The sequence below is a fragment of the Ctenopharyngodon idella genome, chromosome 6 (assembly GCF_019924925.1).
Source record: "Ctenopharyngodon idella isolate HZGC_01 chromosome 6, HZGC01, whole genome shotgun sequence".
Lineage (NCBI taxonomy): Eukaryota > Metazoa > Chordata > Actinopteri > Cypriniformes > Xenocyprididae > Ctenopharyngodon > Ctenopharyngodon idella.
The window spans coordinates 28136978-28149454 of NC_067225.1; the positions used below are offsets into that span (position 1 = coordinate 28136978).

At 35.6% G+C, this 12477-nt stretch overlaps 1 protein-coding gene across 4 annotated transcripts in view; it reads right to left on the reverse strand.

Annotated features, from left to right (window-relative positions):
* Window positions 1-4360: 4360 nt before the first annotated feature.
* grm4 (glutamate receptor, metabotropic 4) overlaps window positions 4361-12477 on the reverse strand; it is a 217140-nt gene continuing 209023 nt past the window's right edge. For 3 of the 4 annotated variants that reach the window (XM_051896223.1, XM_051896222.1, XM_051896225.1), the window contains one exon: window positions 4361-5698. In XM_051896223.1, coding sequence (XP_051752183.1) covers window positions 5649-5698 — 50 coding nt within the window. In that variant the 3' untranslated portion in view covers window positions 4361-5648. Of the gene's footprint in view, window positions 5699-8746; window positions 8780-12477 lie in introns of all 4 variants that reach the window. The other variant, XM_051896224.1, reaches the window with a different exon arrangement.

Sequence of the window (12477 nt, forward strand, 5' to 3'; positions counted from 1 at the left end):
CATCATGAAGTGATCGTGTCTCTTCAGAAAACTTGGACTAAACCACTCAATTCATACGGATTAGTTTTACAATCTCTCTATGAACTTTTTGAAGAGTCAAGGTGGTAGTCGCGTCCATGGAGGGACAGAAAGCTCTCAGCTCTCTCTTTTCATTAAAAATATCTTCATTTGTGTTGAACGAAAGTCCTACAGGTTTGGAACAACATGAAGGTGAGTAATCAATGATAGAATTTTCATTTTTGGGTGAACTAGCCCTTTAATACCTCGTTGGTTGTTTAAATCTGGTCTTTAGGAGCCATACAGTACTTCTGACTATCGATATGAAGCCTTTACTTTTTATTCTGGCCACAGTCACCTACTTAGAAAAGAAGAAGACTGTCTAGCTCACATGTAAAGTGAACAACATGTCAAACTTGGCTAAATCCAGTGATTACATCAACCTGATACTACAGTAAACACAACTTTGTTTCCAGACAGATCTGCTACACTCAGACATTGTATAAAGCCAACCAATCAAAGTGGAACTAAATGGCAATTTTATGTGTAATACAGAGTCTCTATATTGCACACAAAATTGTCATTTAGGAAACATGGTTGAGGAAAGCTAGAGGAGAGTTCAACCTGCAAAGGCTGCTGACACAATCTTTTATTTTTTGACATTTTAATCATAAGACACAGTAAACTAAATAAAGAGAACAAATAAAGCATACTTTCTTCAGGAGAAGTCTCTAAGGATCTGCTACACCAGCTGCCATTTTGACAGATTGAGGCTCGGTGCAAATTGCTTGGCCCAACTATAACTTGACACCTCTGTAACTGTAAACAAAGCCGCTTTTCATCACAGCATATTCCCAACACATGTATGCTTGCAAATACACATTTACACAACATAATCCGTTATCCTTAAGTGTTTGTGAATCCCTCTTTCAGGCAGAAGGAAGAGTTAACGCTGCAAAATTAGTCTGAGTCAGGGAATTTAAATAGCTTTAGTGTCTATTTTGTATGATGACAAGCTACAGGGTTGTTCTTACAGCATTTACGCAGCTTGCTGCACGCGTGCCAGAATGTGATATATGAGACCACGGTGCACATGGTAAACATACGTCCACAAATTACCACTATGAGGTGCTGTTTAACTGAAATCAACCTGAGCTGAGCTGTTTGTTTCAATTTCTTTGTTTAGCTCCAATGTGTCCAAAAAGATCTGAATGCAGCTGATTTGAAATGGAATTTGAGATGCAATGTGCATACTGAGATAAATGAATCATCCATATGTCTAATAATAACCCAACTAAAACGTTACCTCAGTAAGTGTGCTCAATTTCTATTTCAATTAAAAAATAATTTGTCAAAGTAGGCTACATTTGTTAGTATATAGAAGCAATGTGCTATGATTAGTCTGCAAGCAAAACAGCCAAACATATTAACATGATTATGTAACATCTGCAAGTATCAAATGTATAAAAATAAAGATTGCAAGTATAAATTGAACATGGGGTCCAAAATTCTGAGACCACATGCAAAATCTTGGATACCTGGAAAAAGCAGAATGTTTTTGATTTTGAAAAGTAACGAATAATGTATATTTAAGATTCTCCTCCCTGAAAATACTGGGTAAAAAGAGCTGATCTAGAGTCATTATTACATGGCTCTGTGGAATATTTGATTCTGATTGGTTAGTTGCAACATTCTGTGGTTGTATAAGCTAAACTGTACATTTGACTGTTGTCCCTGGCAACCACTGTCCTACATTGTTTCATGTCTCATATAGCAATCTGTGAACTCTGTCTTCTCACATATAAAATTAATTTCAACATTAATATTTAATGTTTCCATTTGTTTATTTGTTAAGTAGCTGTGTAATGATCAGTATGATGTAGTCTACAGTTCAGGGGTCTGTTTGCTTAATATATCTGAGATGATTTGACAGATGACAGATCTTCTAATTGTGATCATTGATCTCTGGCTAATTTGGTTCTTCAAACAAATTTGCGGATTTGATTAAAATATGTGGATCAAAAGGATAGTTCACTCAAAAATGAAAATGTTGCCATCATTTACTCACCCTCAAGTTGTTCCAAACCTGTATGAATTTCTTTCTTCTGCTGAACACAAAAGAAGATATTTTGAAGAATGTTGGTAATCAAACAGTTGACGATAGCCATATTTTTTTCCCCCACTATGGAAGTCAATGGCTACAGTCAACTGTTTGATTACCAACATTCCTTAAAATATCTTCTTCCCATTTGTCTATTTATTATAGACTACACAACATAATTATTTTCAAATTAGTTTTAAAATGATTTTTTATTATGTATATAATAACATATTTACAATTATATTTTGAATCATTAATTTCCCTGGTGCAACAGGGTGCTCTTGTAAGAAAGTATGACTGGGACAGACTTTCACCTTTAAAAAGATGCAGTCTAATCTTGTTTATGTGAAATAAGCTGCCCCTGAGCAGGTTTGAAGATACACACTATGACAGCAACTCCAGGATGAGCTTCGAAGAACCTAACAATCCTGAATCATGTCAAATCATCAACAGTAAAATGCAGATAAAGATAACTGAGTAATCCACGTATAAAGAACTGGACCATGGATACGTTTTAATTTTGCAATAAAAAGAGCTAACTACCTATTTTTGGATGGATGGATGGATGGAAAAAATGCTGGGTTAAAAACTATCCAAGTTGGGTTAAATAAGGACAAACCCAGCAGTTGGGTTAAATGTTTGACCAACCTGCTGGGCAATTTTATTTAACTCAGCTAAAAATTAATATATGGCTGGCTTAAAATGAACCCAAAATAGGCTGGAAATTAAAAATCAGACACATAATTACTAGAGGCAACAATAATAATCAAAAGGTGAACATTTATTAATAAGCAATTTAGTAAATGTGTATTATTTAATTATTATTTATTAAACTTATTAATAAATGTTCATTTATTAAACATTAATACATGTTAATTTCCAACCTATTTTGGGTTCATTTTAAGCAAGCAATACAGTAATTTTTAAACAACAGTTGAGTTAAATAAAACTACCCAGCAGGTTGGGCAAACATTTAACCCAACCGCTGGGTTAAAACAACCCAATCACTGGGTTTGTCTATTTTTAACCCAACTTGGGTTGTTTTTAACACAGCATTTTTTAGATCCATCCATCCGTCCATCCATCCATCACATTAAATTTCTTATAAATGAGCGATAATGCATTTTCACTTATCTAAAACCCTTAACAACAACCTTCTTCAGCTTACATACAATGTCACACACACACACACACACACACACACACACACACACACACACACACACTGTATTGATCTTAGAGTACATGACCTCCTTTGCACAACATCCTGATCCACCCTTCACCGTTCGCTCTTTCCATCAGTTTCTAAGCACTGTCAGAGAGATGGAGTAGCATTCCAATCAAGTCCCTGTTTTATGTCCTGTATTCAAGACAGACCTAAATAAGCCTAACATGGGCTATAATTTATGTCTGCTAGCTATGCTGTTATACATCACGAAGCCAAAGCACCGGTGCTTTTCTTTATAGCACCTGTCTTCTTCAACGCTGTTGCCGCTGATGGCAGATACATCTCACACTTAATAATGGGGCCTTCAGAAATGTGCATTATGATAGACGGCTGCCTGTTGTAAAAGAAATATATCTCAGAAAAATGACATTTCTTTTAATTTCCACTGTGCTTTTGTGCCAGGTTGTCTCTGAATCTTCAGGACTTCTTGAGGAAATTTTAAATGCACAAAAGAGGATATTTTCATTTAGTTGTGAGAATAACCCGTTTGTGTTTTTGATCAAAAATATATATAAAAATAAATGCAATAGAGTATTAGCACATTACGAGGAAATGAAACTCTCAAAACAAATTAAAGCTTGTAATTTTAAATAATGTACGTTTCAGGCTGTCATGTTAGTTTTGATGCAAAAAGCATTATTAAATAAACAAAAAAACATTACACTTGAGTCTACTTATTAAGATTAGGTTTTGTCTATTATTACCATGCTTGTATAACTATTACTGTTTGTCATATTATTCTAGCCACAAAAGCTTGTGCTACATATCTGAATCATCACTGAAATTCACTGTGGTTTATAGAAGAGAGCTGTGCTATCACTTTTCTAAGCAATTCGACTTTTGGGTTTTACCTCACAGAGGAAAAATGAGTGAAAAAAAAAAAAAATCCCATAGATTTACAGCCTACACCTTAGTAACCGCCAAGCAAAGCCCTAGAAACCACCCAGAACACAATGGACCCAAGCCATATCTGACACACACATAAACATGTGACATCGCAAACATTGCAGAGATGATCTTTTTCCAGAAAACAATGAGTTTTGAAAAATTTCTTTATTAGAAATTATTTATGTATAAAAATTAACATGCTTCACATACCTCATATGTCTTATTTTACAAATACTTTAATTCAGGCACTGTTTCTGACGTTTTTTTTTTTTTCTCTTTTAGGATGAAAAGCAAACATTAGCAATCGGGAACACACATTAAGTTGCCATTTATCACGGTCAACATAGACATTTTATTCTGCAGCACAAACAGTGCAAAAACAAAGAAGAGAGGAGAAATCATAAGAACTGAATCTTAACTTCACAAACATCTAAAGAGACAAATCAGCTTGTCTCTCTCTATCACCTGACATTTCCGGATACGAATACAGAATCCTGTCATCTACTCCCTGCGAGCTTCTCAGAACCGTTCTTTTACTTGAGATTGGTGATGCTTTGAGTTTCTTTAAAAGAGTCTCTGGTAGCTGTATTCTTATGAAAGTGACTTACTCATACTCCCCTGGTCCGGTGGATGTTGGTTCCATTATCTCGAGCGTTCCTTTCTGAGTGGACGTCGCGCCATTTCTAAATTGTGATTTTTCGACTTCGCACAGGTGACTGTGACAGCTATAGCACATTTTGACAACAGGGCAAATTTGAGTTCCTCAAAAGGTGTGTACTTATGCACAAGCAAACATTACTCCAAAGAGCACTTCGTACATCTTCAACAGTTTCACAAGGCCCATGGTGAGGTAACAACACAGCAACATAGTTCAACAGCATTCCAGAAGGTTCTTTTTTTTTGTTGAAAAAACAAAAAGAAAGAAAGAAAGAAAAAACAACACAGCACAGGATGTCAAAACCAGCATGCTCAACATCTGTAAACAATGGTCACTGTCTTTGCTGTTGTCATCACCAAGGAGAAAACAAGAAGAAAAAGCTCCAAATGATTTTTTTTAAATACTTTTTTCTTTTCTTTTTTTTTAGTCACCACATGGTGTTAGCGTCAATGAAACAGCGGACACTGACATGTTGTCCTTAATTAGTGTGTGTATCACTTTAACAATGACATCTGGAATAGATAGAGCAAGCTGTAATGGAATAGTCTGGGTGACAGACCGTCATTCCAACATCACCGTCGCAACAGTCACGGCCTCCCCAGATGCTCCCTATGTGACTTCACATAAGCTTCATTAATGAAAACATGTCTGTTGGGGTCCTCCAAACATCCGCTATCTCACTTCCATATGTGACATAACGTGAGAGTGATTTATCTTGAGATGCTGTCTTCCAGGGGTCACTTCTGGGATTTCGGTAGTGGCCTTTTATCACTTACCTAGATTGCATGGTTGCTGTAGCTGATGTACGTTTGTTTAGGGCTGAGTCCTGCAAGGGAAGACAGAGTGTTACAAAAATAGATCATTTGAGTCTCAGAAGTGCTTGAACATGAATGCTGCTGCTTTACTGGAATTTTGAGAAGGGGAATGTAGGAGGTAATTCGGTAACACTTTATTTCGATAGTCCACCTTAGACATTCTACTAACTATAAGTATCTTTACAACTATATGTCAACAACCAGTCATTCGAGTATTAGTAGACTGTCTGCCTAATATCTGATAACACTATTTCGATAGTCCACTTTAGACATTCTATACTATGTGAACTACCAGTCATAGTGTCTGCTTAATATCTGCTAACACTTTATTTTGATGGTCCCTCAATGGACATTCGACTGGCTGTAAGTAGGGCTGGGCGATAAAACAAATCATTTTCCTCAATAAAACGATAACAAGAGTTTGAAGAATGTTTGATATAATGTTTATGCGACAAAAGCAGAACAGTGCTACTCATTTGAACCGCGCCACCATTTATCCTCTCGGCTCAAAGTTCAAACGGCAGCGCAGCACGAGTTTACTCGCTTATCGGTCACTAAACAGCGCTGTGAGATACAGTGAAAAGCTCTTGAATTCAGCAAAGAACACACGTCTCAGTGATTTTAACTAGTTTAAAGCCAGATGAAACAGTGGTGACAAACTGGAGAAACACTGCGCAACGAAACAGTCAGAAGGCTTTTCAATCTACAAATCACCAACATTTACCATGGATTTACTGTAGTAACACTAACTGCACCATGGTATTGTAGCAGAAATGTAGGATATTATAATGTAGAATTTTATTAATTATTAATGTACACATGTATTAAATGTATTAAAGGAGTAATGTAATATGATTACAATTTTATATTTGTGATTAAGCTATAGCATTTGTGCATTTATACTAAATGTATTTAGGCCACTGTTTTTCATACAAATACCATAGAAACCATATAGTTACATTTTACCATGGTAGTGAGGTGATATATACATGGTTTTAACTGTGGTTAACATGATCTAAATGTATGACACTATGGAAGACCAACAGTTAATTTTAATAAAACTCAAACAGTCTGAATATTTAAATTTTACCATATAAAAATGAGGTTGTTATAATTTTTTACTGACCTTACTGTTTTTATTAATGAACATTAATTTACATCTGCATCCTAACTCAAGCTACTACTACTGCCAACTCAAGCTACTGTCAAATGTGCATTTCTAAGATACAAAACATGTAATATTATTAATATTGCAGCCTGCACTGCAAACTGTGCTGAAGATATGCGTCAACAAAGTCAGGCAACACAAACCTGTTTCATGACTTGAAACAATAGAATAAAATTATTTTTCTATTAAGATATTTAATTTGTTAAGGAAAAATGACTGGAAAAGTGTAAAGAATTCAAAAACGTTTGAAGTGTTTGTCATGTTCTGACAATAAAGAGTAGTTTAAACCACAATTAATGGTCTGGTTTCTACAGCTTTCACTTAGAAGCAAAAATCTGCCTTTAAAGTTGAAAGAAATAAAGATTTGACATTTATTGTGATAATTATTGATATCGACTGATATGACAAATTTTATCGTGATAATTTTTTGGCCATGTCACCCAGCCCTAACTGTATCTTTGCAACTACATGTCAACTTGTTCTACTAACCCTAACCTAACAGTCTACTAATACTGTAATGAGAAATGTAGTTGCAAAAGAATGAGAGTTGGTTTACATGTAGTTGCAGAGTTACTTATAGTTACTACAGTGGACTAAATAAAGTGTAATTTGGTATAGGATATGTGCTCACAAAAACCATTATCAAAGCGGTTTGACGCAGTTTTATTTCTTGTCAGGCCTGGTTGCAATGCGAAGACACCTTCTTTGATACAGCTATTAATTTGCCAGAAGTCAAGTAGTGTGTCTTTTTTGATATCAGACTCTGTCTTTCTTGATATCAAAGTGCGAATTACTTGACTGAGACGGTTGTCACCTTTTGCACAGGAGGGCCATTTAACACCTTCAAAAAACATGCCAGTTACCTGCAAACAATTATAAGTCTGCTATTAAAGCATTCCATCAATAAAAACTCATAATCAACAGCCTAATCCTGTCATTCGGCATCCATTTTGCAATAGCTGTGTAGTACAAACAATCACAAAGGGTAGCATGAGTGACATTGCCTTCAGCTATTCATGTAATAACCTTGCCAAAGAAGGAGGGTCAATGGAAAATTCAAGCTCATTGCATCATTATATGGAGATCAAAAGGTTACCTCATGCAATCATGCAGAGCCGTTTGAATAAGGTAGGTGCAGTGACATTTGACCCAACACTATGGTGCGGTTCTCCGGTCTGGACTCTCTCTCTGAGCACTGACCCGTAGGTGCAGTCAGATAAATAGCTCCATTTCAGTTTAGAGGAAGGGGCGTTGACACAAAAAGCAAACTTAAAGGGATAGTTCACCCAAAAATGTGCATTTTGTCATCACCCTCAAGTTGTTCCAAACCTGTATGAGTTTCTTTCTTCTGTTGAACACAAAAGAAATTATTTTAAAGAATGTTGGTAATCAAACAGTTGATGAATTTTTTTATGAAATGTAATTTTGGGTAAACTATCCCTTTAAATGATTCTTGCTCTATATAAAATAGCATTGGAGGTGCTTGATTTTATCTAGCATAGATTCATACTGTTCTATTTGAGTCTGCTATCCCAATTTGTGTTTGTGTTTACGCAATCTAGGCCATGCACTGTTCTGAAAGTTTTCATACCTACTCTCTGTTGGTTGAAAAATGCATAAAAGCAAATTTGTTGCTATTTTAGGTTTTTCCCCAGTATAGTGTGTCACCTACAAAGCTCTGTGCAAACAAGTGATTTGCAAAAACAATGCGGCATGCGTGCTTTTTGTGTCTTTAGCGATTCCAACAAATGTCAGCGTAATTTCAATGCATTGTCTATTATAAACTGATTGGTATGCACAGTTTAAGCATTAAAGCTAAATGGAACATGGTTGAGTTTAACAATTAGGTCTAACAATGAGCCAAGCAATAACCAATAATTAAAGTCTTTACCTGTTTTCACTGTTTAGTTATCATCAACATATCCTGAAACACAGGTTGAGCGGTTACATATATTAGACAGGTTTTATTTACAATAGCTTAGTAGCATTTTTATGCATCTGTAATGAAAAATAAAATGACAAACAATGGATGCTGCTTCTCGACTTTATGGTTTTGCATTGCAAAATTCAAATGCAACACACTGCAGGTATAACATGTTTGACATCATTACCTGTCATATGGCCATGAAGAGGGGGGGGTTCAACTCATTTAAACCTTATATAGAGAGATGTTTTTGCAGTATGCTAGCTTTGATGTATTTCACAGTGCATCTATCAATGTTGGATCCAAATGATTCTTTTTAGATGCATCCTATTTGAAATGCTCTTCAACCCCCTGAATGCTCTCTTTGAAAGACTGATAAGATTGAGCTATATACTATGTTCTTTTAAAGTGTTGCATTCAACATGTTTACAACAATTTAAGCATACTCAAGTACCTCAACCTCGAAGATGTACTTCATAGTCACAGCCTGAATAATGATCCCTTTACTGTAGGGTTACATTTTTTATCCAGAAAATGTGGTCGTTATTTTAATGATTCACAGGCAGAGCACAATTGTGAGGTAATTGTGTCCTCATCAGGACAATTGTTTTCCATCTGTGTAAATTGGGATCGTCTGCGATGCAGGGACAGAATACTTATGCAAAAAGCACATTTCAGCATTTTAACTCTGCTAGGAAGTTTCCTAACACAACAATGCTATATTAAACTAATTTTGAGTTTCAGCGAGGGATTTGCAAAGGTTGTGATTGTGAATACATTTGCAAGGCACAGTAACATGCAACTATCAATCATTCTAAATAATTTAAAGATAAAAGCATACACCAATTTATTAGGAATAATGCAGTCTTATTTAAAACAAAATACTGAAAAATGATATATTATTTTGAATACACGAGCTCAAGTAGTTTTTATATGCTACAAGCAAATTTATGCATCACAACATTATAATACAGCCTATAGGCTTACATAAAAAAGCACCACTAGCATTGCCACTGGTCGGAAAAACAGTCAATTTTTAGGGAAATCATCCTACAAATGGCTGTCTTTGCTTGTTAAGCCCTGGGCATACTTTGTTTTTTTTATGCGTACGCTAGTGTACGCGCAAAATTGAACGCACACCCTTGGAAAGTATACTTCATTTGACCCGTACGCATACACAGGTGTTCGACACATGCGCAGTTTTAAGCAATCTCTCGCCACGAGTTACAACCCATGTAAACATCTTTGTATTCTTTCATGCTAGAGTTGTACAAATGAGGGTACTTCCTAACTTCTTCGCACAATCTCTCGCCTATGTAGGCCTCCATTGTCGCTGTAGCTTGCATGCGTTCCGGTCTGTTCTGTTTATGCAGTTTTTCATTGACAACCTTGTGAATCGACACCCCCAGGGCACTTTGTGGATAAACTAATTACTGCAAAAAAATGTAATGCACATATGCGACCTGTGCGTTCGAGTACGTTCGGTTACAAAAATCCAGCGGTGCGCGTACAGTATGACGAGATGATTAAATTCGCGTAAATCCTCGCGTATGTTTAAAAAGTATACTTTCAAACTATACTTTGAGCTTTAAGCTGGGATAAGAGAAAGCAACATAAAAAATAAAAAAAAACAAGTAAAAAAAAAAGGTAGCTGCTACTTAGAATGAATTTTTCAGTGACTATTTCAGTACTCTAAATCCGGCAAAATGCTCTAAATGGTAACGCGTAAATAATATACGCTTTAAGCCATTGTGTTTATAATTACGATAATAAATTAAAGTTTTTGTACAGCTGGAAGCGGATGAGACCGGAAGCCTCGACACATTCAAGTTACAAATGGCCGCACCAGCTCAAGTTAAAATAAGGTGAATAGAAAAAAATATATATATTTGAATTAGGAAAAAATAAGCCCAATGGACGTGGGTCCTCTGGGATGCTAGCTAGATAATACTTAAAAAACAGCTTTGAGAGTTATAACCACTGGATTTTAATGACAGGTTGGGTATTATACAAAAGAGTCTGTGTTTATGTGTTCTGGAACAAAAGTACAGTATTGTGTATAAAAAAAGAATCATACTGCACGTATTATAACTGTAAACATTTGTATCCCAGAGATTAACAGTAATATCATTGCACATCTGTGTTTAAATTACTGATTTAAGGCACAGCAATTTAATATTTGTGCTTTGGCTAAGTCCATAAACGGAAAAATGAGCAAGCATAATTTGGTGCTGAAATAAGTTTATTTCACAGTAACATTATGAACTCGTGTTTATGCATGAGCGCGTTCAGCTCTGGCTCTGCTGTCATTACACGCACACAGCAACTCACACTAACACGCTCTTAAAAGGACAGTATGTGTCCTATGATTTGAGGTTTCTTGTATTTTCCATAAGTACGATTTAATGAAACAGCTAAGCAATTAAATGTAAAAATCTAGCAGTCTCATTTACAGTAAGCCAAAGCAATATGCTAGAACAGGTCAAGTCCAGCTTAACAGAATAATACAGTCTACAGTGTAAATTCTCTATCTGTATATTTATAAAACTATGGACACCTATTGCAAACACAGATTTATAAGATTCTGTGTTATAATTGAACCTGCTGGGGCCCATTTGGCCTTTAGGCCCATTGAACTTGGATATGCAGAGGTGATTTTTCTCCATCACAGTCTGCCCTGAAATTAAACAACCTTGCACAGAAATTGTCAGGAGGCATTAAAAATGTAATTGTCATTAAAAGGTAGCCTGAAGGAATATGCTGCATACATTAACTAATCCTAACTATTGGAGAGAGAGAAAAACAAAAAACAAAGCCTAATAAAAACATAGTTTTAGATGTATACATATCTAGAAACATCAAAGTATGCTGCATAATATTTTAACAATTTTGCTTTGTTTATCCACAGAAAAGATATTCCTGATATTAAACTAAAAAATTCTGACCTGTTTTCAGGTCAAGAATTGAGGCATCTGCAAATTATGTATCAATTTACTATACATCATATAGTATTTCACATTAAGGATTTAATGCACAGTAAAACATAAAAAACTCAAAAATGATTAAGCTTTTGCATACTGCAGAAAACTCTCTAACCAAGGCAACAAAATGTGATACTGAATTGAAATCTTCAATTCAAGAAGTCATTCATTAGGCTGGTTATATGGTGGCTGGCCATGCATGATCATGATGTCAAGAGACTATTTCAAGGAGACCCACATTGATCCTTTCAGTCATACAAATCCTGACACATAAACCAGCTGATGTAAAGCAGACTCATATCGTTATTGATTATATTTACAACTCACCCAAGAGAAACTCTATTCCTTACAGGACACAAGAGAATACCTATTGATGTTTATACAGCGTAACTATGAGTTTGACCTTCAACTGACCTTGTCATTCTCATCCTCTCATTCTCATTCTTTGGCAAGTTTCTATGATCTTTGCAGGCAACATCACACACACATTACATTTTGATCTTGTTTGCATGCATCACTAAACTCAATACATGTACTGCATTGCAATGCTATCAAAGATGGACTGTTACTTCAGGATGTATTGGTAGCAAGGTGTCCTCAATAGCAGTGATAAAACTGCTTGCCAAGTACTGACTTTTGTAGATACACTAATGGAGTGCATCTCCCTGTGACTGTGAATAATATGTCACAAATATGCGCTGACACTATAAAAATAGC